Below are 26671 nucleotides of genomic sequence, written 5' to 3'. Positions count from 1 at the left end.
GGTCTTTGACCATGATCTCATTTAGACCATGATAATCAATGCATGGACGTAAGTTTCCGTCCTTCTTCCCCTCAAAGAAGAAGCCTGCCCCAGCAGGAGACTTGGATGGCCTTATGAAACATTTTTGAAGATTTTCTTGGATGTATTCAGACATCGCTTTATTTTCTACCACAGAGAGGGGGTAGACCCTTCCCTTGGGTGGTTCAGTATTCAGTTTCAAGTTGATAGCACAGTCATAGGATCTGTGTGGAGGTAGTACATCAGTGGCTTCTTTAGAAAATACATCCTGAAAAGAAGCGTATTAAGGCAGCAGCCCAGGCAACAACGGAGTCGTTGGCATGCAGGGTATAGGAGAGACTTCCTTCAGGCACTTGCCATGACAATCTGGACCCCAACGTGAAAGCTCCAGAGTAGCCCAGTTGAATCGAGGCATGTGCTTTTGCAGCCACAGTCACCCAAGTACTAGGGGGTGCATAGCCTTCTCTAGCACAAAGAAGGAAATGGTCACTGTATGAAGAGCACTTGTCCTTAAACGCACTGGCTCAGTAAGTAGGGTTACTTCACCCGGTAAAGGCTCTCCTTGGATAGAGGATAGTAGTAGCGGAGATGTCATGGTAGTGGTGGGGATCCGCAGATGTTCCACTAGACGTTTTAGTATAAAATTTTCTTCTGCCCCGGAGTCCACTTGGGCAAGAGTCTGAAATTCAAGCGGTCCGCATATCAAGGAGACTGGAAGAGAGAGTGGAGGAGAGGGTGCAATTAGACCTAAGAAGAGTCCTCCCACAAGTCTTAGGTCTGCTAGTTTCCAGGATAGTTTGGGCATGTTTGTACAGCATGGCCAGCTTGTCCACAATACATGCAGAGGCCCAATCTTTTTCGTGTTCTTCTCTCTTTAGAAGTCAGGTGACTGCGGCCTAGTTGCATTGGTTCTTCCTCGCCAGCAACAGGTTTAGACTGAATAGGCTTAGATATGGTCTTGATTTGGATTTCTCCCTGGCTAGGTCTCTGGAACTCTTGACCTCTTGAACCTTATCCCGAAGTCGGTGATCAATTCTTGAAGCCAACTTCATCAGGTCCTCCAAGGTCTCAGGCATTACTCGAGCCACCAGTTCGTCTTTTAGCTGGGAGTTCAGGCCTTCAAAGAAGAGTGTCTTCAGGTATCTTGAGTCCCAATGTAACTCTGAAGCCAAAGTCTTGAATTCTATGACGAAGTCTGGTAAAGGTTTATTACCTTGCTTTAGATGAACCAATGTAGATCCTGTTATAGTGTACCGGGCAGGGTCATCAAATACAGATTTGAACAATTCCAAAAACCCGGTAAGATCATTCAGGATGGGATCATCACGCTCCCACAGCGGAGAAGCTCAAGCCAGTGCTCTTCCGTCCAGATAAGACAGGATATATGTAGTCTTGGCATATGCTGTAGGGAAGTGGTTAGGCTGCAGGGCAAAATGCATACAGCATTGGTTGATGAATCCTCTACATCTCCAAGCTTCCCCTGAGAAGCGTGTAGGAGCGGAGAGGGGTACAACAGTCTTAACCATCACTTCTGGCGGTGTTTCTTCTTTACCTGTGGTAGTAGAGGCGTTCATCTGTGAGTGCAGTAGATTAATGGCCACAGTCAGGCTATCCAGCGAGTTCTGTTGTTCGGAGATTCGCTGGGCCAGGCCTGGAATGGCCCAGCGAATCCCAGCAGGTAGAAGTATTGGTAGCAGGCACCAAGGTAGACGACTCAGGCCCTCAGGGAGCGAGTACCTGGATACTGGATAGGCATCTGGAAAAAAGCATAAGGCCCCCGAGGAGCGGGTACCCAAGTTAGTAAAACCCCGGAGGGTACAGAGAGCTTCCAGCAGCAGCAAGAAGCGGCAGAGTAGCTTAGACCGGATGAATTCAATCCTTGCTACTCAAAGTCAATCAGCAAATAGGCAACCTAAATACCTGAATGTGGGGGCGCCCCCAAGATTTGCGCCAATGTTGGAATAAAGACGTGGATAGCACGCGCATTCAACCTAGGAGGCCCTCATGTGAATCATGGAAGAATGCCTTGCCATAGCCGTTCTGGGGACGCTGGAGAGTGCGGCAAGCAGACGCGGCGGTCACCATTTTCCCGAGGCTGGTGGAGAAAGCAAATATTGAGGTGAGGCATGTGGGACGAAGCCGTCTGAGTCCGACGGATGCAACACAGACTAGTCAGGGAGGTGACTGGTGTGTGTGTATGTGAGGCAGAGACTGGTCAGGGAGGTGACTGGTGTGTGAGAGAGACAGAGACTGGTCACGAGGTGACTGGTGTCTGTCTGTGAGAGACAGACTGGTCAGGGAGGTGACTGGTATGTGTGTGTGTGAGACAGACTGGTCAGGGAGATGACTGGTGTGTGAGAGAGACAGAGACTGGTCACGAGGTGACTGGTGTCTGTCTGTGAGAGACAGACTGGTCAGGGAGGTGACTGGTATGTGTGAGACAGAGACTGGTCAGGGAGGTGATGGGTGTGTGTATGTGAGACAGAGACTGAATAGGGAGGTGACTGGTGTGTGCGTGAGAGACAGAGACTGGTCAGGGAGGTAACTGGTCTGTGTGAGACAGAGACTGTATATGAGTGACTGGTTGTGGGCCCTAAGGAAGAGGACCTTGAGGACAGAGCTTCAGCAGCCACTGATGCTTCTGGTGTGTGCTTTTGGCTAAGGGAAAGGAGTAGGAGAGTTGGAGAGGGTAATTAAAGGTAGCTTTTTAAGTTTATTTTTCTTGATTGACTGCCATTTTAATTATTGGGTATTGTGTGATGTGTCTGCCATTTTGAAATATTTTATTGATATTTTGACAATTTTTTATAATTTTATGAGTTTTTAATTGTTAGATGTTATCTGTTCATCAGTTGTTTGTAACATTTATTAGTATAGTTTTACAATTATTTCTGTGTGGGTATCTATAGCAGCTTGGCTTGTTCTGTTTTCCTAATAGGAGGTGTATTAGTGTTTAGGGCCTGGTTAAATATTTGTAGTGTTGCCTTTTCATAGGTAGGATCGTTACTGTTTGAGTGTGTTCCATAATACAGGTGTAACTTAGTTTGTGTGCATTATTGCAGATCCTGGGACTATGTTAGGTGCTATATTTCCGCTGGGGGCGGAGTCGGGGAGGAGTTGGGGCAGCAAGGAGGCGGACGCGGAGATGTCTTCGCTGGCGGCAAAAAGGTAAGTTACGTTATCGTCGCCAGTAGCACACCCAGTAGCACCACCTTTCACGGTGGCGCTATTGGGTGCGAAAGCCGGCAGCAATAACACTGCGGTGGTGCGATGGCTGCTGGCTTTTGCAGGCCCGCCCCCCCCCCCCCCCCCGTTACCGCTGGATTTACCATTCTGTGCGAGAATGGAGAATCCAGGCCTAAAATTCCACAGGTATCAAGGCTAAGAATAGTTTTTAAAAAATAGGGTCCCATCAAAACTTCTTAAATCACTTGAATATGGCAAGAAAAAACAAATAGAATGTCCTGACCTGATAGCGTCAAAAGCAGATAAGATGATGAAATCTTTAATGAATGACACAGGTAGATTTTAAAAGGGCCGCCCATGTGCCCATAAACATGCGTATCTCACACAAAGATACGCACTATTTTATAAAGCATGTACGTAGGTTATAAAATAACCTTCATGCGTGTATGTCTGCAGCTTTACGCACAGTCAAGGGGGAGAGAGAGAGAGAGACTTCTTTATAAGGCTCAGTCTGATATCTATATATGGACCATTGTAAGGGAGCACATTGAATTGGGGTGAGTTTTTGGGAGGTGGGTTGGGGTTAAGCAGGGCTTCCCAAACCTGTCCTGTGGACCCCACAGCCAGTCGGGTTTTCAGGATATCCGCAATGAATATGCATGAGAAACATTTGCATTTCATAGAGACTCAGTATGGGGTAGATTTGAAAAGGTGAGCGCAGGAGTAGATTTGTTCGCGCAACCCGGCGCGAACAAATCTACTCCCGATTTTATAATATGCGCGCGCTACCGCGTGCATGTTATAAAATACAGGGTCGGCGCGCGCAAGGCTGCGCAAAATCGGTAGCCTGCGTACGCCAAGCCGCGCAGCCATCAAGTTATGCTTGCCTGAGGCAGGCATAACTTGCGCACACCAGCCAGCTGCCGGCGCACCATGTTCCGGTCCAGGGGCTGGTCCGGAGGCCGTGGCCATGCCCACGGAATGCCCCTCAGCCGGAACCACGCCCACGGCCCCGCCCAGGAACGCCCCCCTATGACGCGCCAGCCGCGACACCCCCCCCGGCACCCCCCCCAGGAAAGCCCCGGAACACACATAAGTCCCGGGGCTTGTGCGCGTTGCCGAGCCTATGCAAGATAGGCTCAGCGCGCCCAGGGGGTGGAATGGGCAGCTTTTCGGGGGTTACGCGCAAAACCCTTGGAAAATCTGCCCCTATATGCACATTTATCTCATGCATATTCTTTGCAGATATCTTGAAAACTCGACTGGCTGTGGGGTCCCCAGGACAGGTTTGGGAAGCCCTGGGTTAGAGGGATATTGTTACAGACACATTCAGAGGTATGCCTTGTAAAATTGGATTCATTAAAGAATTTTTGATCTTATAAGCGATGAGAATTCTAACAAGAGGAGTTGATTTGTATGCTGTGGTCACTGCTAGCTGCATTGTACAAATCAACTCCTTTTCATCACCTATAAGGTCTAAGATTCTTTAATGATGTCAGGCAAATTCAGCTGCTAATTAATTCTATCATCACAGCCTGTCAACAGATCTAGCTATCTGAGCACCTGTATTTCTGCTAGAACTTCTAATAATGTAATTGCAGCCTTCCATGCAGACCATTGTCCTGCTCATTCTGTAGAAAATGCTAACTTCTGGTACCTTGTTGATGCCTGCTTCTACCTTAAAGAAATGGCAAACTAACTAGAATAAATGCTTGAAGAGCAGAAAAAGAAAATTAAAAAACTAACCATGGATGGAAAATTCAAATAATATGCATTTCAGATAGAAGTACTTAAGTCAAAAAGTATTACATTAATTCTCAAAATGTATTTCTAATCCTGCAACTAGCAATTGTAAGGTCAAATGATCAAATGGCCTACCGCCTATGCACATTTCGCTCCTCAAGGGGTGAACATAAACACACTGTCCGCCACCTGTGGAATAGCTGGATGGTTTGGAAACATATATACTTTTGCTGAAAATAAAATTTGAAAGCTTCAAAATAGAAAAGGATAGAAGAAGCAATGTTGATACAACTGATTTACAGTGAGATAAACAGATTAGAAGAAATGCTGGGCCTATTTATTCCTATTCAGCTAGCTATGTTCGGATTTATCTCACAAAGTGGTGGCGTTTGAATATTCAGCAGTGTTCAACAGCCACTACTTAGCCAGATAACTATTTACACAGTTAAATAGTTATCCATCTAAAGTGATGGGCAGACGGGGCATTCTGGGGCATGGTTACTTATCCAACTAACTTACAGGGTCATTTATCAACTTGCGTTATATTGTTATTGCGGGCATTAGGAACCTACTGCCCTTGATAATGCCATAATGCATGAGATAAATAATGCATTGCGAGATGCGTATGAAAATTCTAAAAACTTTAGTCAAAAGGGAGGAATTTGGGCAGAGTTTCTGAAAATGAGGGGTGTTTAACTTTCCGTGCGATAGCGTAATGCACGTTATCACATGATTTAATGTCGGAAATAACTACACCTTTTTTCTGGGCATTATGCTGAGCGTTATGTGATATTTATCACAAATCCTGTTTCGGGCAGAGAGAGAGGGAGAGGGGCTATTCTAATCCTAGGGTGAGGTTTTGGTGGTAGCTTAGGTTTTGCGGGGCAGTTTTACATGCACAGTCAGTGGTACGAACAGCACAGTAGAGATCAGTGAAGATTTTATGTGATTTGGAGTGATGAAAGGTACACAAAGATGAGATTAAATGTACTCTCAACCTAGCTTGATGCACTCTCTACCTGACTGCTATCAAGCTAGGTCAAGAGTACAATGTACAGATTTCATCTTTGTGTACGTCATCACTCCAAATCACATGTGTTTTTCCTGTTGTGAACCATTATGATGGGCCCCGAGTGACGGTATATAAAACTAAATATATAAATAAATAAATAAATAGATAATAAAATCTTCACTGATGTCTACTGTGTTGTTCGAACCTTTGATTGTGCATGTAAAACTACCCCCCAAAACCTAGGCCATCATCAAAACCTCACCCCGAGTTATTAGCTGTCCCTCTTCCAGTGGTATAAATAGTTTATTTATTTGAGAGCCTTATAAAGAGTCTCTCTCTCTCTCTCCCCCCACTCCTGAGTGACTTTCCAGAGACTCAGTGATAGAAGGGATTCTGATTTACCAGCAGTTTGCAGGACAGATGGTTTGGTGCTCTAAACTCAGTCTAAACATAATTTACCTCTGAGAAATAACAAACTGATGTTTTTAACCAAATTTCTCTCTCTTTCTCTATCTCTCTACACATATAGCAAGACAGCAGCCTAAGAAGAAAAAAAGTGATCCAGGACATCATCTTTATGAGATTGGTATAAGTATTCTGAAACATTCTAAAAATGAAAACGAGATAAAAGGGTAAGTATATAAAGTTAGAAATTAGAATGAAAGTTTCACAATTTTAAAAGATTTCTTATTAATTTCCTAAATAAATGCCTAAATAAAAGAGACATAATATATAATTTTGTAGGAAAAAAAACATTTCTTACATAACCAAGAAAACAAAGTACTTGATTCCTAAGATGGTTTTGAAGCTCAGGAGCAATAAGTGGCAGAGCAAATCAGATGTTTAAGTTTTTACATATCCAACAGAGCATAGCTTACTTTCAAATTATTTACTTCCAAGCCATATTGTTATAATCTGGTATGGTTGTGGACCCTGGATCGTAATGAGAGCTGACTCCACCCACAGGGAGAAGCCCTGTGGGGACTCACTACGATAGGCGTAACCTCAGCTGAGACGGACACAGAAGTAAGAGACTTTATTAGATTGGAATGTGGTTAATACCCACAAAGTGTAATGAAGACACAGTCCAGAGTAGTGCAGGAGGTCAGCAGAGCAAGGTAGATGACAGTACTCACTCCAAAGTGAGATGAGCACGGTAGTGGCCCAAGGCAAGGAGCACACCGGTGGTTCCGTCAGCAAGATGGTAGAAACGAGAATCGTACTCACAAGGCTGAACTAGGCAGGATCCCAAACAAGGCTAGATGGATTCTCCAGGCAGGAAGACCCTCCGAGGAGTGGATAACCAGAATATAACAAGGCCCCCTAGGAGCGGGTACCTAAGGCGTTCTAAGTCCAGGAGTTCTAGAACGAGTTCAAAGTAGCTCAGCAAAGCATCTCCGAGTGGAGTGGAATAAGCAGGAAGGAAGTCCTTGCTAACTCGTAGGAAGCATAGGCTGGATGGATTAAATGCACTGGCGGGTGATGTCATATATAGGGGAAATGGGAAGGAGGTCCACAGGCAATCTAGTCAGAAATTTAAGTACCTGGTGCCACACCCGCACAATGTGTGTTCCAGAATAGAGCTATTTCTGCTGACCCTACAGGAATGAGGAGAGGAAGGAGACAAAAACAGAAGCATCACTAAATCAATTGTTTCCACCTGTTCTTTTTCCAGGGCTAACTAGGAGATAGGAGAATCGCAAATCCAGTGCTGCAAACAGACCAATCTAGCCGACCAATAGTAAACCTGAAGTTTTGGCAAAGCCATACTGCCCTGCTTCTTATCGAGCCACAATTGACTAAGTCTAATACGAGCCGGCTTTGAGTGCCAAATAAACTTACCAATCACATTATTCAAGTCTGCTAATACTTGAACAGGAATCAAGCAAGGAACATGCTGAAATTTATATAATAACTTAGGCAAGATATTCATTTTTAAGAGGTTGATACGACCTGTCCATGTAACAGGCAACTCATCCCACATACAAAGATCACCTTTCATCTTCCGCAAAAGAGCAGCGAAATTGGAAGTGAAGAGGTCACAAAAATCCCTGGGAAAAAAGATACCAAGATAAGTAAAACCATCAGATACTTTATGAAACGCACTAAAGCAATCTGGGATAGGCAGTTTTAGATCAATCGGAAAAATTTCAGATTTAGCTATATTGATCTTATAACCTGACAGCTTCCTATACCAATCTATCAGGAACAACAAAGGAGGACCAGAAAGAAAGGGGACCGCTAAATAGATAAGAACGTTGTCAGTGTATAAAGAAATCTTCTGTTACCGCCCACCCAACCAAAGACCATGAATATGAATATTCCGTTGAACTGCAGTGACAAAAGGCTCAATTGCCAAATCAAATATCAGTGGGGATAAGGGACAGCCCTGATAGGTACCCTGAGCAATGTCAAACCACGAAGATAAAGAGCCATTAATCAACAACCAGGTGTAAGGTTGTGAGTCCATAGCCAGAATCCAGTTTAAGAACCAAGCAGGCAGCAGGATATGATTTAAAGTCTGGAAAAGAAAGCTCCAATGTAGCCTATCAAAGGCCTTCTTGGCATCTAGGGATGGAATCAAAGCTGACTGGCCAGACTTCTTCACCATGTGAAGTAGATTGAGCAATCAACGCATATTAGTTGTAGAGACCCACCCCTTGACAAACCCTGTTTGGTCAGAGTGCACTAGATTTGATAATTAAGATTCCAACCATAGTTGCAAAACATTTGCCAAAATCTTTGAATATGACTTTAACTTGTAGCTTTGTGATTAATGGTTTCATAATTCAATAGACATATCATTGATTATCTTATTCCAATTTCAGATAAGTTATTCAGAATAAAGCTCCAGAATTTTAAATCATGCTATTTCTCCCCAACTTTCCCAAAGTAATGACCTGACTTATTTTCTACCAAATAATCTCTACTCTCACAAGGTATAACTCACTGGATCCTTTGTGCCCCAAGGTTACATTGTGAAAGACTTTCTCATTCATTTTCACAGCTCCACTTTTACAGAAGTTTTGAGGTTTTTGTCTCCTTCAGGATTTAAGATACTTTGCAGTTGTACTTCATAGTCCTCCCAGGAGCTAAACTGTTCAGGGTGCTGTGCACCAGGGGCATTGATAGGTACTTGAAAGACTTGGAGCATAGGCTCATAGTACTCGGGCTTACATGATCTTCTCCTACCTCTACACTGAGATTTTGTTAAAGGACAATTTTATAATGACCCACATATGTTAGCCGGAAAGTATGCACATAAGTAATTTTTACAATGATATGCAGATAAATTGTTAATTTGAGTTTTACAGTTGGTGCAAAATAGGGCAGCTAGGCTATTAACAGGAGCCAAATATGGTGATCATAATACATCAATTTTAAAAGCACTACATTGGATCCCAGTAGAAGAACATATAAAATTCAAAATGGTGACTCATTTCTAAAGCATAACGTTGTGATGATCACCCTCTGGCTAACACTATTGAGCATTATATTCCAGCAAGGCTTTTACATTCTGAAGGTCATAGTCTCCTTCAGGTACCTCAGGTTGGGAGTTGTAAGACACAGCAGACTAGATAAAGAGCTTCTTCCCAAGTCACTCCAATATTTTAGAACAAATTGCCTCCTGAATTAAGAGTGTAAGAGGGCTATAAGCTATTCAGGAAATAATTTAAATCTATGTTGTTTTTAGGAATGTTATGATATTTAATTTTTTTTTGTTATTTTTAAGATGTTTTTAACTAGTTTTTGATGTTTCTGTTGTGTAATTATTATTTTATATGCTTTTATTGATTTTATTATCTGCACTGATCAGTTGTATTTGGATGTTGTGGAATATAAAAATATTACATAAATAAATAAATTATACCAATTTTCAAAGGGAAATTTGTGACATTTTGGGGGGAAAAACAGGCCTTCAGTGGCTCTCACTGAGCCCCTGTGAACCCCCACTTCCGGGCCAAAAATACTAATCCAGCCTGACTGGAGCTGACATGGCCAGGGCTGGAAAACTTCTACTTTGAATCCCACTTACCTCCTTCCTAGATTCTCATTAAAAAGGGTAGGAGAGGGAAGCAAGATCATGGTATGAGTGAGGACATGCTGAGGCTGCTGCGAATTCCCTACTTTCCTTCAACTCTTTGCTGTTAAATGCTATCCAAAAGGAAGAGAAAAGGTGAGGGTTTATCCTCTGGAACTGACTCATCTTGTTGGTCAGCAGTCTGTTACGGCCTTCATGTCCTCTGGAGCTATCCTTTTAGGGGACCAAGCTCTCATTGTGGCCCATTGCAAAGGAGCGCCTGGCTCACCAGAGGGAGGGGTTTCTCTCAGTCCCCTCAATCAGTGTTGCGACCGTCGCTGCCCGACGTCTCCACTCCGCCCTCCTTGGTGACTCCCTCTTGCTCAAGTGGAAGGTTGGCTGCCGCGGCGTCATTCTGCCAATTCTTTTCAGCGTCCCCGGAGTGGCTCGACACTGCAATCCGCCATGATTCACAAGAGCCTAAGGGCATGCGCATGGCGCGGCCCCGACTGATGTACCAGCAGTGGCGTGAACCTCAGGGGTGTCCCCCTGAGATGATGTCATCCGTTCCGGATATGTAAGGTCTCAGAAATTGCTAACTAATCAAGTTAGCAAGGAGTTGAATATGGACCAGTTTCGCTCTCTCCAAGCTGCTCTGCCTCCTCAGGACTTACCAGGGGTACCCGCTCCTTGGGGGCCTCGCTCTCTCTTTGTTTTTCAGGTCACAATCAGGAACCGGTACTCGCTCCTCAAGGGCCAATGTTCCCGGACTGGTTGCTGTATACTTATTTTGCCTGGAAGTCATCGCTGCCTACTACACCAGTGAGTTACCATCTCTCTCTCAGAGCTTTCCCTGGAACCAGGTACTCGCTCCTCGAGGGCCTAACTCATTCCAACACCTGGACTACTTCTAGAGACTATTGTGTGAGTGTTACCATGAAGGTTCTGTTCCAGATCTCTGCATACCCTGCCTACTCACTACTTCAGTTTCTCTACAGCTCAGTTATCAGGATCGCTGTTCCAGTATCTGAGGGACTACAGCCCTGCCTGGCACTTCCAGCTCACTACTGCCACCTCTGGTCATTCAATATACTGTTTAATAAAAGAACTAGTGTGTGTCTGTCTCCATACTCTGAGCCTGACCGGTGGTCCCTCTTGGGATCTTCCCCCGGGGGCGTGGTCATCTGCCACCAGCCCAAGGATCCACCCACAACTACCTCAAACACCAACAATCAGTGCCTACCGCTGGCCAAAAAAGATGGTGCTCCTTGAGTGCCTTCCATGGTGCATCTGGATGACATGGCTGATGTGTCCATGTATGGGGGTACCCTCAGGTGTCTGACGCTAGGTCATCTGGCTGCTTGCCCTTTGTAAGAATTGAAGGGAGTTTGAATTTTTCTCCTTTGTTGATGTCTTCGGTCCCTGTTGATGGAAGTAATGTGGAGTCTGCAGTGGGTTTTTCTCCCTTGATTGAACCCCACTTGGAGCAGACGATGAGTCCATCTTATTTCCACCTAAACCAGCTGTAGTCACACTAGACTCTTTATGGGAACATATGATTGGTTTTGGGAAGTCTATCAATGGCTGTATGACTAAAATTGACTCCTTATTTCAGAAGCTGGAGCCAGTTGTGCTGGCTCCGGCTTCCAGTTGTGCTCTCCCAGTGCTCTGCCCCCGGCCTCCCAGGGGCCGGGGGCGTAGCACTGGGGGAGACAGGGACTAGGATAAGCTTCACCACTGAAAGTCCGCGGTCCCCCCGGGTGGATCCCGTAGGGACCCAGGCTGCATGGACTTAAGTGGGCCTCGCAGGATCTCCTGGAGAGATGATAGACAAGCATGCCCACAGACAGGAGAGGAGCACAATTAGGTTTGAGACTGGAGGTCAGATGGAGCAAGAATGACCATAAAAGTGTAGGCGATGACAAGGCTAGGGTCAGAGCCAGAATCAAGAGATGTAGGCAGAGATCAGAATCCTGGAGTCAGTCCGAGAAGTGGTCAACAAAGCAGAGGTCAAAGGCAGAGTAGTCAAGGAGCAAGCCAAGTTCAGTACCAGACAAACACTGGAACGGAAGGATGCAGGAACAAGACTCAGCAAACAGTGACAATCTAGCACAATACTAACCCAAAGCAGTGCTCGATCTTCATCCTGCCGGGCCACGTCTCCAGCAATCCGCGGAACATCAGACAGACACAGAACCGATCGACAGGAGTGAGGTCCGTGGCAAGCAGCTGAACAGGACAGAGATGTTCCACATTCCAATCAACGTAGATGTTCTTGGAATTCTTGAACCCACAAGCTTGGAAACAAGTGTTCTTGGATTCATGGATGTATGTGCTGGTACCCACAAATGAGGAATCAATTCTAGGAAGCACCAAAAGTGGGACTTGAACCTACAACCTTAGGATCAAGGTCTTTTCACCTTAGGCATTGCACCACATGCTAAGGCAAGGACATACAAGCAGGGACTTCCTTATATCAGGCAAACAATCAGGGCATGCCGCGGAGCTAAGACCCGCCCTTGGCCCTACAAGAGGCTGGGCAGTCCGCGCGCGCGTAGGGGCATGGCCAATGCCTTGGAAGGCGCCGAACTCCGACATGAGGCCTGGTGCGCAGTGGAAGGCCCGGTGACTGCCATCGCGGGATGCCGAGGCCTGGAAGAGCTCGCAGCTGCTGCTAGGGAGGCTGACCCGGGACCTGCCATGGAACCAGAGAAGTGAGCAGGCCCGTGCGCGGGCTGGATGCGGACGGGGTGTGCAACAGGTCTAGTACTGATCATTTAATTTCTTTTTCTTTGGTAGCTTTTCCATGCTATGCTGTTTCTTTAATTGTATTTTCCTTCGATTCTCCTGATTTTTCTGCTTCTACTTTCATGCTTTTTGTATGAGATGAAGTAAGGAGCCACAGTAACTAATGGTTTCCATGGTATTTTTTCTGTATTTTTTCTTTTTTGTGACTTCTTTAGTTTCAATATTCAAGGTTAATATTAGCTTTATAAAATAATCTGAAAATTTAATAACCAAAACGTTTAAAAAAAAAAAAAGGGTAGGAGCAATGCCCACTCTCTCTTGACAAGAGTCCCCATGCTTTCAAAATAGCACCATCTGCCTAGAGGACAATGCTGAAATAACATCACTTCAGCACCTTACTCCAGTGCAGCTGACACCATTTTGATGTACTGACTTTTTTAAAATTAGTTTATATTTTTGTTTGGGGGTTTTTTTTCATCTTTAATTCTTTTTTTTTTTGCTTGGCAAATGAACTCAATTGAAAAAAACAAAAATAAAAGCCCCAAAACAAAAAAGCAAAACAATTGGGGACTGCTTATCCCTAAGAAATAGCTACCAGGCTATTTTTTTCTTCAATTCCTTCATTCCCTGCCTGACTCTTGTGCTTGTTGAACATTGAGTCAACAGTAGGTGCAAATGGTTTTTATTGTTTAACTCTTGTTTCTCTTTGGCTTCCAAGTCTAGCCAAGTCAATCAATGCATCTTACTCACATGCCCCTGAAATAGCCTGCTTCAATTAAAATAATCTCTCCCATAGCATTTAGACATGTTCTAGTTTCTTAAAAATGTACTATTAACTATCATGGTAAAATATAAATTTCAAGCAAGTTTAGTGAAGAATTAATTGAACTATATGTACATATATTTACCCTATGACATTGCTTGCATTACCTATACAGGGTTACTTTCATTAGTGTCTATCTCAGCATAAAGTTTTGCCTGTATTTTATGGACTATGCAGCAGGAGCTGCAGTTTATAAAATACAATGAATCACCACCCCAAGTATGCACACATGTTTTAGTACATGCACATTTGCTTAATGCACAGATCCCAATATTTTTATAGTACACCTATATATTTTGGGGTAGATCTTAAAAAAATACGCAATCGCGTACTTTTGTTCGCGCACCAGGCTGGATTTTATAAGATACGCGCATAGCTGCGCGTATCTTATAAAATCCGGGGTCGGCGCACACAAGGGGGTGCACATTTGTGCAACCTGTGCGCGCCGAGCCCAGCGCGCACTACCTTTTCCCTCCGAGGCCGCTCCGATTTCGAAGCAGCCTCGGAGGGAACTTTCTTTCGCCCTCCCTTCCCCTACCTAACCCACCCCCCCGGCCCTATCTAAACACCCTTAAAATGTCTTCTTTCTTAAGAACATAAGAAATTGCCATGCTGGGTCAGACCAAGGGTCCATCAAGCCCAGCATTCTGTTTCCATCAGAGGCCAAACCAGGCCAAAAGAACCTGGCAATTACCCAAACACTAAGAAGATCCCATGCTACTGATGCAATTAATAACAGTGGCTATTCCCTAAGTAAACTTGATTAATAGCCGTTAATGGACTTCTCCAAGAACTTATCCAAACCTTTTTTGAACCCAGCTACACTAACTACACTAACCACATCCTCTGGCAACAAATTCCAGAGCTTTATTGTGCGTTGAGTGAAAAAGAATTTTCTCCGATTAGCCTTAAATGTGCTACTTGCTAACTTAAGGGAATGCCCCCTAGTCCTTCTATTATTTGAAAGTGTAAATAACCGATTCACATCTACTCTTTCAAGACCTCTCATGATCTTAAAGACCTCTATCATAACCCCCCTCAGCCGTCTCTTCTCCAAGCTGAACAGCCCTAACCTCTTCAGCTGTTAGGTAGGTGGACCCTTGGGTCAGCTGGGATGGATGGTGTTGCACTGTGGGGGCCCACAGTTGACATCGCAGCCGGGAGGCGGCGCTGAAGAGAGAACCCACAAGGCTTCACCCTTGGAAGCCTGCGGTCCCCTCGGGAGGAGCCCGTGAGGACCCGAGCCGCTGGGACTTAGGCAAGATCCTCTGCGCCTGAGGACCCGAAGAAGGTGGCCGGCACCTGGGGGTTGATGAAGACTTCACCTTGGAAGCCCGCGGTCCCCCCGGGAGGAGCCCATGAGGACCCGAGCTGCTGGGACTTAGGCGAAACCCCCTGGAGGGCGAAGAGCTGGATACCTGTGGGTGACGAGAAGCCAGAAGTCAGTGGACGAGCCAAGGTCGGAAGCCAGGAGTCGGAAGCCAGGAGTCAGAAGCCAAAGACAAAGCCAGGAACAGAAGCTGAAGCCAGAAGTCAGTGGATGAGCCAAGGTCGGAAGCCAGGAGTCAGAAGCCGAAGACAAAGCCAGGAACAGAAGCTGAAGCCAGAAGTCAGTGGACGAGCCAAGGTCGGAAGCCGGGAGTCAAAAGCCAAAGACAAAGCCAAGGGTGGAAGCGAAGTCTGAAGTCCAGGGACGGAAACCAGGGTCAGAAACCAGAAGACAGGAATTGAAGACAGGATCAGTAATCCGGAGCAGCAAATAGCAACTCTTAAGCCGAGAACCTTGTTGCAAGGCAAGGTTTAGGGCCAGCTGCAGGGTTTAAATAACCCTGCAGCGTCTGACGTCATCTGTAGGGCTGTGCTGAGTTTTCCCGCGCTGGCCCCTTTAAGGCCGGAGCCCCTGCGCGTGCGCGCCTAGGGGGCGGGGCCAACCATGGAGGACCAACGGCATCTCCCTCGAGGAGGGAATGCTGCGGCTGGAGCCAGGTCGGGCCTAGATGGCCGAAGAGGAGTTCCAGCGGCCGAAACATCAGCCTTTCCTCATATGGGAGCTGTTCCATCCCCTTTATCATTTTGGTTGCCCTTCTCTGTACCTTCTCCATCGCAACTATATCTTTTTTGAGATGCGGCGACCAGAATTGTACACAGTATTCAAGTTGCGGTCTCGCCATGGAGTGATATAGAGGCATTATGACATTTTCCATTTTATTAACCATTCCCTTCCTAATAATTCCTAACATTCTGTTTGCTTTTTTGACTGCTGCAGCATACTAGGCCAACGATTTTAAAGTATTATCCACTATGATGCCTAGATCTTTTTCCTGGGTGGTAGCTCCTAATATGGAACCTAACATCGTGTAACTACAGCAAAGGTTATTTTTCCCTATATGCAACACCTTGCACTTGTCCACATTAAATTTCATCTGCCATTTGGATGCCCAATCTTCCAGTCTTGCAAGGTCCTTCTGTAATGTATCACAATCCACTTGTGATTTAACTACTCTGAATAATTTTGTATCATCCGCAAATTTGATTCTTGCTACATATTTTTCCACATGCATTGACAGAAGATAACTACTTCAGCTCTTCTGAAAATTAACTTATCACTCACAGAAGCTTATTTACACGTGTATATGCCAATTTTACACACATAAGTCTGAGTAAATCTTTGATCATCATGAATGAAGTGTTCCATGACATGCTCCACACTAACGTCATAGTCTATTTGGACGACGTACTGATCTATTCTAAAGACCTGGCCACTCATCGCTTGGAGGTTCGTCGTGTCCTGCAATGCTTGCAAGAACATCGCCTTTTTGCCAAGTTAGAAAAATGCCTCTTCGAACGGGAGTTATTATTATTATTATTTAATTTTTATATACAGAAGTTTCATGAGAACATATCACATCGGTTTACATTAATTAACAAATATTCATTTAAAAATATTTGCATTTCCAAAATTAAATGAAGAGAAGTAAATACAAAGTTTCATTACAAACTAGTAAAACAAATAAAATAGTAAAATAAATAAACAAAATTTAAACAGTTAAAGAAGCAGAGCAGTAAGTTCAGAGATAATATAATTAACTAAATATTTATATTAAAGGGGGAATATAATCCTTAGGTTAAAACTCTTGGAAGGCTTGTTTGAATAGCCATGTTTTAATACCTTTTTTAAATATTTTAATGTCAGATTCCATCCTAAGTTCCTGAGGTAGAGAGTTCCACAGCTGGGGCCCGGCAATGGAAATATAGCCCTTTCTCTCACATTATTTAAATGAGCAATTTTAGGAGAAGGGATGGGTAACATCCCTGTACCTGCTGCTCTTGTAATTCTTGATGGAATGTGAAAATGTAATGTTGAGGTTAACCATTCTATCTTTTCGTTGTAGAGGGTTTTATGAATTAGCGATAGAACTTTATGCTGAGCCCTGTATTTAACAGGCAACCAATGAAGGTCCTTCAATATTGGCATAACGTGATCAGATCTTCTAGTTCCTGTCAAAAGTCTAGCTGCTGAGTTCTGTAATAATTGTAATGGTCTTGTAATATTCGCTGGTAGGCCCAAAAACATTGAATTACAGTAATCCAATTTTGAGAAAACAAGAGCTTGTAAGACTGTTCTAAAATCTTTTGGAAATAAGAGAGGCTTCAATCTTTTAAGGACATTCAAATTAAAATACCCATCGTTAATGATTTTTTTAATGCATGCTTTCAGTGTGAATTCATAATCAAGGAAGATCCCAAGATCTCGGACTTCCAGGGAAATGGGATAATTTTTGGCAGCTTCCTGAATTTCAAGTTCTTTTGCCTGGGTTAATTTAGGGGAGATAAATAATATTTCAGTCTTTTTTGCATTCAGAGAAAGATTCATTATGGTTAGTACTTTATCAATGGCAGATTGATAAATATCCCAAAGCTTAAGTGTTAGCTCAATTGATTTTTCACTTAGAATTAAAATTTGTACATTGTTTGCATAAATAAAATGTGTTTATCTGAAACCAGATAAAATTCTGCATAAAGAAAGCATGTAAATATTAAAAAGGGTCGCTGACAGAGAAGATCTCTGGGTTACAGCATGCTGAAGATCAATTGGTTGAGATTCTTTATTATGAAATTTTACTTTAAAAGATCTATTTGCTTCCTGGCTTTATCGTCTCCACTATAGGTTTCCATATGAACCCAGAGAAAGTCGCCAGTATCCAGGACTGGTCACGTCCTGTGGGGTCCGCTCTCTCCAGCGTTTCCTTGGCTTTGCCAACTTTTACCGACATTTCATCCCACGGTATTTGTACATATTAGCACCCCTCACTGCCCTCACAAAGAAGGGGTCCGAAGCCAGACAGTGGCCTCCTGAGGCCCTATAAGCATTCAAGGAACTAAAACAAGCCTTTCTTCGTGAACCCTGCCTCGGTCACTCTGACCCCTCATGCCCGTTTGCGGTGGGGGCCGTTCTCAGCCAGCATTCCAGCAACGGGCCTTCTTGCCGTGCTCCTATTTTTCCCGCAAATTCACACCCATGGGAAAAAACTATGGGATCAGGGATAATGAACTCTTGACCATTAAGATGGCATTCAAAGAGTGGCATCAATGGCTCGAGGCGGCACAGCACCCCCATCACGGTTTATACCAATCACAAGAACCTGGAGTATATCAGTCAAGCTCAATGCCTAAATCCCCACCAGGCGTGCTGGTCGCTGTTCTTCAGCTGCTTCAACTTCTTCTTGCAGTACCAACCAGCCTCTAAGAATGCCAGAGCTGATGCCCCCTCCAGGTTCTATGAGATGGAGGACACACCCATCGTACCTCAATACATCCTGGATCCTGCCAGAGTCCTTCTCATTGCCACAACACAGTGCCACTGGGAAAGACAGTAGTTCCCCTTCGCCTTCGTCAGAAGGTTCTGTCCTGGGGCCATGACTCGCTCACCACCAGTCATCCTGGCAAGACCTGCACGCTAGAGCTCTTATCCCGCTACTACTGGTGGCCTCAGATGGATTGTAACATACAGGCATATGTCAGCTCCTGCCCGACATGCGCCCAGCAGAATCCATTACCAGGTCGTCCCTGGGGTCTGTTGCAACCCAAAGCGCCGTGGATACACATCTCCATGGACTTCATGGTGGATCTGCCCTCGTCCAGTGGGAACCAAGTCATCTGGGTGGTCGTCGATAGATTCTCTAAGATGGCACACTTAGTCACCCTTCCGAAATTACCCTCAGCACCTGAACTTGCTCAGCTATTCACCTAACACATCTTTTGTCTCCATGGCCTACTGCAACATATAGCGTCCGACCATGGGCCCCAATTTATGGCAAAGTATTGGCGCTCACTGTGCAGAAAGTTCGGGATACAACTGGACTTCACATCAACATTTTACCCTAAGGGGAACGGCCAGGTTGAACAGATTAACTGGGCCCTAAAAACCTTTATCCGTTCCTTAGTTGGAAGCAGACAAGATGATTGGGCCGCCCTGTTACCCTAGAACATAAGAACATAAGAAATTGCCATGCTGGGTCAGACCAATGGTCCATCAAGCCCAGCATCCTGTTTCCAACAGAGGCCAAAACCAGGCCACAAGAACCTGGCAATTACCCAAACACTAAAAAGATCCCATGCTACTGATGCAATTAATAGCAGTGGCTATTCCCTAAGTAAAATTGATTAATAGCCATTAATGGACTTCTCCTCCAAGAACTTTTCCAAACCTTTTTTGAACCCAGCTACACTAACTGCATCCTCTGGCAACAAATTCCAGAGCTTTATTGTGCGTTGAGTGAAAAAGAATTTTCTCCGATTAGTCTTAAATGTGCTACTTGCTAACTTCATGGAATGCCCCCTAGTCCTTCTATTATTCGAAAGTGAAAATAACCGAGTCACATCTACTCGTTCAAGACCTCTCAGGATCTTAAAGACCTCTATCATATACCCCCTCAGCCGTCTCTTCTCCAAGCTGAACAGCCCTAACCTCTTCAGCCTTTCCTCATAGGGAAGCTGTTCCATCCCCTTTATCATTTTGGTTGCCCTTCTCTGTACCTTCTCCATTGCAACTATTTTTATTTATTTATTTATTTAGCATTTTTCTATACCGACTTTCCAATAACAGAATTATTGATCAATTTGGTTTACATTCTCAACAATAACAATGACAAGTAAATGTCTTACAATGAACAGGTCGAATTAACTTGGATTAAGATATATGGGGTTAATAACATAATTAAAAGGTACGGTGCCTAATGTAGTCTAGCTAAACAGGTGGTATTATAATGTTATTAGATAATTAGACTGCCAAAGAATATGTGATTTCTAGAGAAGGTCTATATAGTTCTCTAGCGTGTTCCCACGGAGGGGATCATTGGCAGGGATATTCCGCAAGTTGATGTTAAGGGAAAGCTTGGTTGAATAACCAAGTCTTGAGTCGTTTTTTAAATGTAGTGGAGCATTGCACTGATCTGAGATCTGACGGGAGAGTGTTCCAGATTTTAGGACCAGCTGTGGAGAAAGCTCTTTTACTTAATGCTGACTTCATCGGTGGGATTTGAAGGTTGTTTTTGTAGGCTTGTCTCACTGGTCTGGTAGAGGTGTGGAGTTGGAGAGGGAATTTGAGCTCGAGTGGTGCCAGGTTGTGTAGTGCCTTGTGGGTTACTGAGAGCACTTTGAAAAGTATTCTGAATTTGACGGGAAGCCAGTGTAGGCTTTTTAAGATGGGTGAGATGTGGTCTCATTTGTTGGACTTGGTTAAGATCCTCGCTGCAGCGTTTTGCAGCATCTCTAGCGGTTTTATGGCGTTTGCAGGGAGACCCAGTAGAAGTGAGTTGCAGTAATCTATTTTCGTGAGAATGATTGCTTGTAGAACTAATCGGAAGTCTTTAAAATATAGGAGAGGTCTCAGTCTTTTTAGGACTTGTAATTTGAAGAATCCGTCCTTTACGATGTTATTTATGAGTGATCTGTAATTCATTTGATTGTCAAGTATAATTCCTAGATTTCTGACTTGTGGGGTCATTGTTAATTGAGTAGACATGATGGTACTTGGAAGTGTGTTGGTTCCGTTTTGGGAGATGAGGAGATATTCTGTTTTGTTTTGATTAAGGATCAGGTTGAGGCTAGTAAGTAAGTTGTTGATGGCTTGTTGGCAAGAGTTCCAGAAGTCCAGAGTTTTTTGGAGAGATGCGGTGACCAGAATTGTACACAGTATTCAAGGTGTGGTCTCACCATGGAGCGATATAGAGGCATTATGACATTTTCCGTTCTATTAACCATTCCCTTCCTAATAATTCCTAACATTCTATTTGCTTTTTTGACTGCTGCAGCACACTGAGCTGACGATTTTAAAGTATTATCCACTTTGATACCTAGATCTTTTTCCTGGGTGGTAGCTCCTAATATGAAACTTAACATTGTGTAACTACTGCAAGGGTTATTTTTCCCTATATGCAACACCTTGCACTTGTCCACATTAAATTTCATCTGCCATTTGGATGCCCAATCTTCAAGTCTTGCAAGGTCATCCTGCAATGTATCACAGTCTGCTTGTGATTTAACTACTCTGTATAATTTGGTATCATCTGCAAATTTGATAACCTCACTCGTCGTATTCCTTTCCAGATCATTTATATATATATATTGAAAAGCACCGGTCCATGTACAGATCCCTGAGGCACTCCACTGTTTACCCTTTTCCACTGAGAAAATTGACCATTTAATCCTACTCTCTGTTGCCTGTCTTTTAACCAGCTTGTAATCCACGAAAGGACATCGCCTCCTATCCCATGACTTTTTAGTTTTCTTAGAAGCCTCTCATGAGGGACTTTGTCAAACGCCTTCTGAAAATCCAAATACACTACATCTACCGGTTCACCTTTAACCACATGTTTATTAACCCCTTCAAAAAAATGAAGCAGATTTGTTAGGCAAGACTTCCCTTGGGTAAATCCATGTTGACTATGTTCCATTAAATCATGTATATGCTTTACAATTTTGTTCTTGAGAATAGTTTCCACTATTTTTCCCGGTACTGAAGTCAAGCTCACTGGTCTATAGTTACCCAGATCGCCCCTGAAGCCTTTTTTAAATATTGGGGTTACATTGGCCACCCTCTAGTCTTCAGGTACAATGGATGATTTTAATGATAGGTTATAAATTTTAACTAATAGATCAGAAATTTCATTTTTGGGTTCCTTCAGAACCCTAGGATGCATACCATCCGGTCCAGGTGATTTGCTACTCTTTAGTTTGTTAGTCTGGCCTACTACATCTTCCAGGTTCACAGTGATTTCGTTCAGTTCGTCTGACTCATCACCCCTGAAAACCATCTCCGGAACTGGTATCTCCCCAACATCCTCATTAGTAAACACGGAGGCAAAGAATTCATTTAGTCTTTCTGCAATGGCCTTATCTTCCCTAAGAGCCCCTTTAACCCCTCTGTCATCTAATGGTCCAACTGACTCCCTCACAGGTTTCTTGCTTTGGATCTATTTTAAAAAGTTTTTATTATGAGTTTTTGCCTCTATGGCCAATTTCATTTCAAATTCTCTCTTCGCCTGTCTTATCAATGTTTTACACTTAGCTTGACAATGCTTATGTTTTATTCTATTTTCTTCAGATGGATCCTTCTAATTTTTGAAGGATGTTTTTTTGGCTAAAATAGCCTCTTTCACCTCACCTTTTAACCAGGACGGTAATTGTTTTGCCTTCCTTCCACCTTTCTTAATGCCTTCCTTCCACCTTTCTTAATGCGCGGAGTTCTCCCACAATCTGTACCCCCATTCCGCCACGGGAGTTTCCCCTTTTCAGCTAGTCTTTGGAAAGCAACCAGCGCCTCCACTGCCCTTGCCACTCACAGTGCCTTCTCCTGCAGCCCAACTCACTGCTCAGCAACTCCACTCCCTGTGGAACACCCAGGCGAATCTTCAGAGAGCCAAAGACGCATTCAAAAGAAATACGGACAAACGCCGTCGTCCAGCACCCCCTCTTTAGACCTGGGGATTGAGTATGGATGAGCACTCATCATATACATCTTCGGGTGCCTTCCATGAGGCTGGCTTCTAAGTACATTGGTCCATTTACAGTGAGCGAATGCCTGGGCCCAGTCTCCTACCACCTACGCCTACCCTCCAATTTAAAGATACACAATACCTTTCATGTTTCCTTGTTAAAACCTCTGGTGCTTTCTCCATTTCACCACATGCCACCAGAACCCCCATACATCTCCTCGGAAGAAGACCAGGTCTACCAAGGACATACTGGATGTAAGACGCAACTGCAGGCGTTGGGAATATCTGTCCTGGGAGGGATTTGGTCCAGAGGAGAACACCTGGGAATCCGCCTCGAATATCCTGGATAAATCCCTTCCCAACATTTCCACCGAACACACCCCGGCAAGCCTGGCCCTTCTGTGAGGGGGCGTAAAGGGGGGGTAATGTTGGGAACCTTGGTCGCGGCAACCCGCGACTGGGTCCCCTTACCTGCCTCAGCAGGCCACATCTCCGGTCTCCCCCCTCGACAATGGGGCAGCCTTGCCTGAATCGCCCTACGGTGTCCTCTCCACACGGCCGCGGACGCAGCCGTCTTCCAGCGTGTGCTCCCCTAGGCGTGCGCGCGCAACTTCCCAACACTAAAAGTGGCCGCAGCGGGAAACTTCGGCCCAGTACCCAAAGTTGACATCATGGCTCAAGGCTTTTTAAGCCTGGCTCAGTTCCCTGCTCTTCGCATTGGCAACAGGTCCTGCTCGTTTGAGTGTGTTGTTGCTGCGTTCCAGAGTTCCTGCTTGTTCCTGATCCTGAGTTCCTGCTTATTTCTAATCCCGAGTTCCTGTATGTTCCAGGCCCTGAGCTCCGCTCCTCGGTTTGTCCTCCTGGCTCTGACCTCAGCTTGGCTTCCTGACTCTGATTTCTCGCTGTGCGTCTTGACCTTTAGATTGTCTTCTCATCTCTGTTTGTTTGCTGCCTGCTGTGACCTCTGGCCTGGTTCATCATGACGCCTGTTTGCTGCCTGCCCTGACTCCTGGACTACCCTCGGTCTCTCCTGAATGTCGCCTGCCTCGACCCGGACTTCCTGATGCCGCCTCATCTTCTCCCTGGACTCCGCTCCACAAGGAGACCCGCGCCTAAGTCCTGCCGGTCCCGGCACCCAAGGGCTCAACCTGAGGGGAACGAGGGCTGGTATAGCAGAATAAAAATACAAACAAAAAACAAACTTTGAAATGTTTGTATGCTAATGCCAGAAGTCTAAGAAGTAAGATGGGAGAATTAGAATGTATAGCAGTAAATGATGACATAGACTTAATTGGCATCTCAGAGACATGGTGGAAAGAGGATAACCAATGGGACAGTGCTATACCGGGGTACAAATTATATCGCAATGACAGAGAGGAGCAGTCGGGAGGAGGTGTGGCGCTTTATGTCCGGGATGGCATAGAGTCAACAGGGTAAACATCCTGCATGAGACTAAATACAAAATTGAATCTTTATGGGTAGAAATCCCTTGTGTATCAGGGAAGACTACAGTGATAGGGGTATACTACCGTCCACCTGGTCAAGATGGTGAGATGGACAGTGAAATGCTAAGAGAAATTAGGGAAGCTAACCAAATTGGTAGCGCAGTAATAATGGGTGACTTCAATTACCCCAATATAGACTGGGTAAATGTATCATCGGGTCACGCTAGAGAGATAACGTTCCTGGATGGAATAAATGATAGCTTTATGGAGCAATTGGTTCAGGAACCGACGAGAGAGGGAGCAATTTTAGATCTAATTCTCAGTGGAGCACAGGACTTGGTGAGAGAGGTAACGGTGGTGGGGCCACTTGGCAATAGTGATCATAATATGATCAAATTTGATTTAATGACTGGAAAAGGAACAGTGTGCAAATCCAAGGCTCTCGTGCTAAACTTTCAAAAGGGAAACTTTGATAAAATGAGAAAAATTGTTAGAAAAAAACTGAAAGGAGCAGCTACAAAAGTAAAAAATGTCCAAGAGGCATGGTCATTGTTAAAAAATACCATTCTAGAAGCACAGTCCAGATGTATTCCACACATTAAGAAAGGTGGAAAGAAGGCAAAACGATTACCGGCATGGTTAAAAGGGGAGGTGAAAGAAGCTATTTTAGCCAAAAGATCTTCATTCAAAAATTGGAAGAAGGATCCAACAGAAGAAAATAGGATAAAGCATAAACATTGGCAAGTTAAATGTAAGACATTGATAAGACAGGCTAAGAGAGAATTTGAAAAGAAGTTGGCTATAGAGGCAAAAACTCACAGTAAAACCTTTTTTAAATATATCCGAAGCAGAAAGCCTGTGAGGGAGTCAGTTGGACCGTTAGATGATCGAGGGGTTAAAGGGGCACTTAGAGAAGATAAGGCCATCGCGGAAAGATTAAATGATTTCTTTGCTTCGGTGTTTACTGAAGAGGATGTTGGGGAGGTACCCGTAATGGAGAAGGTTTTCATGGGTAATGATTCAGATGGACTGAATCAAATCACGGTGAACCTAGAAGATGTGGTAGGCCTGATTGACAAACTGAAGAGTAGTAAATCACCTGGACCGGATGGTATACACCCCAGAGTTCTTAAGGAACTAAAAAATGAAATTTCAGACCTATTAGTAAAAATTTGTAACTTATCATTAAAATCATCCATTGTACCTGAAGACTGGAGGATAGCAAATGTAACCCCAATATTTAAAAAGGGCTCCAGGGGCGATCCGGGAAACTACAGACCGGTTAACCTGACTTCAGTGCCAGGAAAAATAGTGGAAAGTGTTCTAAACATCAAAATCACAGAACATATAGAAAGACATGGTTTAATGGAACAAAGTCAGCATGGCTTTACCCAGGGCAAGTCTTGCCTCACAAATCTGCTTCACTTTTTTGAAGGAGTTAATAAACATGTGGATTAAGGTGAACCGGTAGATATAGTATACTTGGATTTTCAGAAGGCGTTTGACAAAGTTCCTCATGAGAGGCTTCTAGGAAAAGTAAAAAGTCATGGGATAGGTGGCGATGTCCTTTCGTGGATTGCAAACTGGCTAAAAGACAGGAAACAGAGAGTAGGATTAAATGGGCAATTTTCTCAGTGGAAGGGAGTGGACAGTGGAGTGCCTCAGGGATCTGTATTGGGACCCTTACTGTTCAATATATTTATAAATGATCTGGAAAGAAATACGACGAGTGAGATAATCAAATTTGCAGATGACACAAAATTGTTCAGAGTAGTTAAATCACAAGCAGATTGTGATAAATTGCAGGAAGACCTTGTGAGACTGGAAAATTGGGCATCCAAATGGCAGATGAAATTTAATGTGGATAAGTGCAAGGTGATGCATATAGGGAAAAATAACCCATGCTATAATTACACGATGTTGGGTTCCATATTAGGTGCTACAACCCAAGAAAGAGATCTAGGTGTCATAGTGGATAACACATTGAAATCGTCGGTTCAGTGTGCTGCGGCAGTCAAAAAAGCAAACAGAATGTTGGGAATTATTAGAAAAGGAATGATGAATAAAACGGAAAATGTCATAATGCCTCTGTATCGCTCCATGGTGAGACCGCACCTTGAATACTGTGTACAATTCTGGTCGCCGCATCTCAAAAAAGATATAATTGCGATGGAGAAGGTACAGAGAAGGGCTACCAAAATGATAAGGGGAATGGAACAACTCCCCTATGAGGAAAGACTAAAGAGGTTAGGACTTTTCAGCTTGGAGAAGAGACGACTGAGGGGGGGATATGATAGAGGTGTTTAAAATCATGAGAGGTCTAGAACGGGTAGATGTGAATCGGTTATTTACTCTTTCGGATAGTAGAAGGACTAGGGGACACTCCATGAAGTTAGCATGGGGCACATTTAAAACTAATCGGAGAAAGTTCTTTTTTACTCAACGCACAATTAAACTCTGGAATTTGTTGCCAGAGAATGTGGTTCGTGCAGTTAGTATAGCTGTGTTTAAAAAAGGATTGGATAAGTTCTTGGAGGAGAAGTCCATTACCTGCTATTAAGTTCACTTAGAGAATAGCCACTGCCATTAGCAATGGTTACATGGAATAGACTTAGTTTTTGGGTACTTGCCAGGTTCTTATGGCCTGGATTGGCCACTGTTGGAAACAGGATGCTGGGC

At 44.2% G+C, this 26671-nt stretch overlaps 1 protein-coding gene across 1 annotated transcript in view; it reads left to right on the top strand.

Annotated features, from left to right (window-relative positions):
- The first annotated feature begins 5566 nt into the window (after positions 1–5566).
- Positions 5567–26671, top strand: part of SEL1L2 (SEL1L2 adaptor subunit of ERAD E3 ligase) — a 217272-nt gene continuing 196167 nt past the window's right edge. The window contains exons 1-2 of the mRNA XM_029596776.1: positions 5567–5570; positions 6489–6591. Of these exons, the coding sequence (XP_029452636.1) occupies positions 5567–5570; positions 6489–6591 (107 nt within the window). The remainder of the gene's footprint in view (positions 5571–6488; positions 6592–26671) is intronic.

The sequence above is a fragment of the Rhinatrema bivittatum genome, chromosome 3 (assembly GCF_901001135.1).
Source record: "Rhinatrema bivittatum chromosome 3, aRhiBiv1.1, whole genome shotgun sequence".
Taxonomy (NCBI): domain Eukaryota; kingdom Metazoa; phylum Chordata; class Amphibia; order Gymnophiona; family Rhinatrematidae; genus Rhinatrema; species Rhinatrema bivittatum.
Note: the sequence above shows the minus strand (reverse complement) of the source record. Positions and strands in the feature narration are given on the sequence as shown.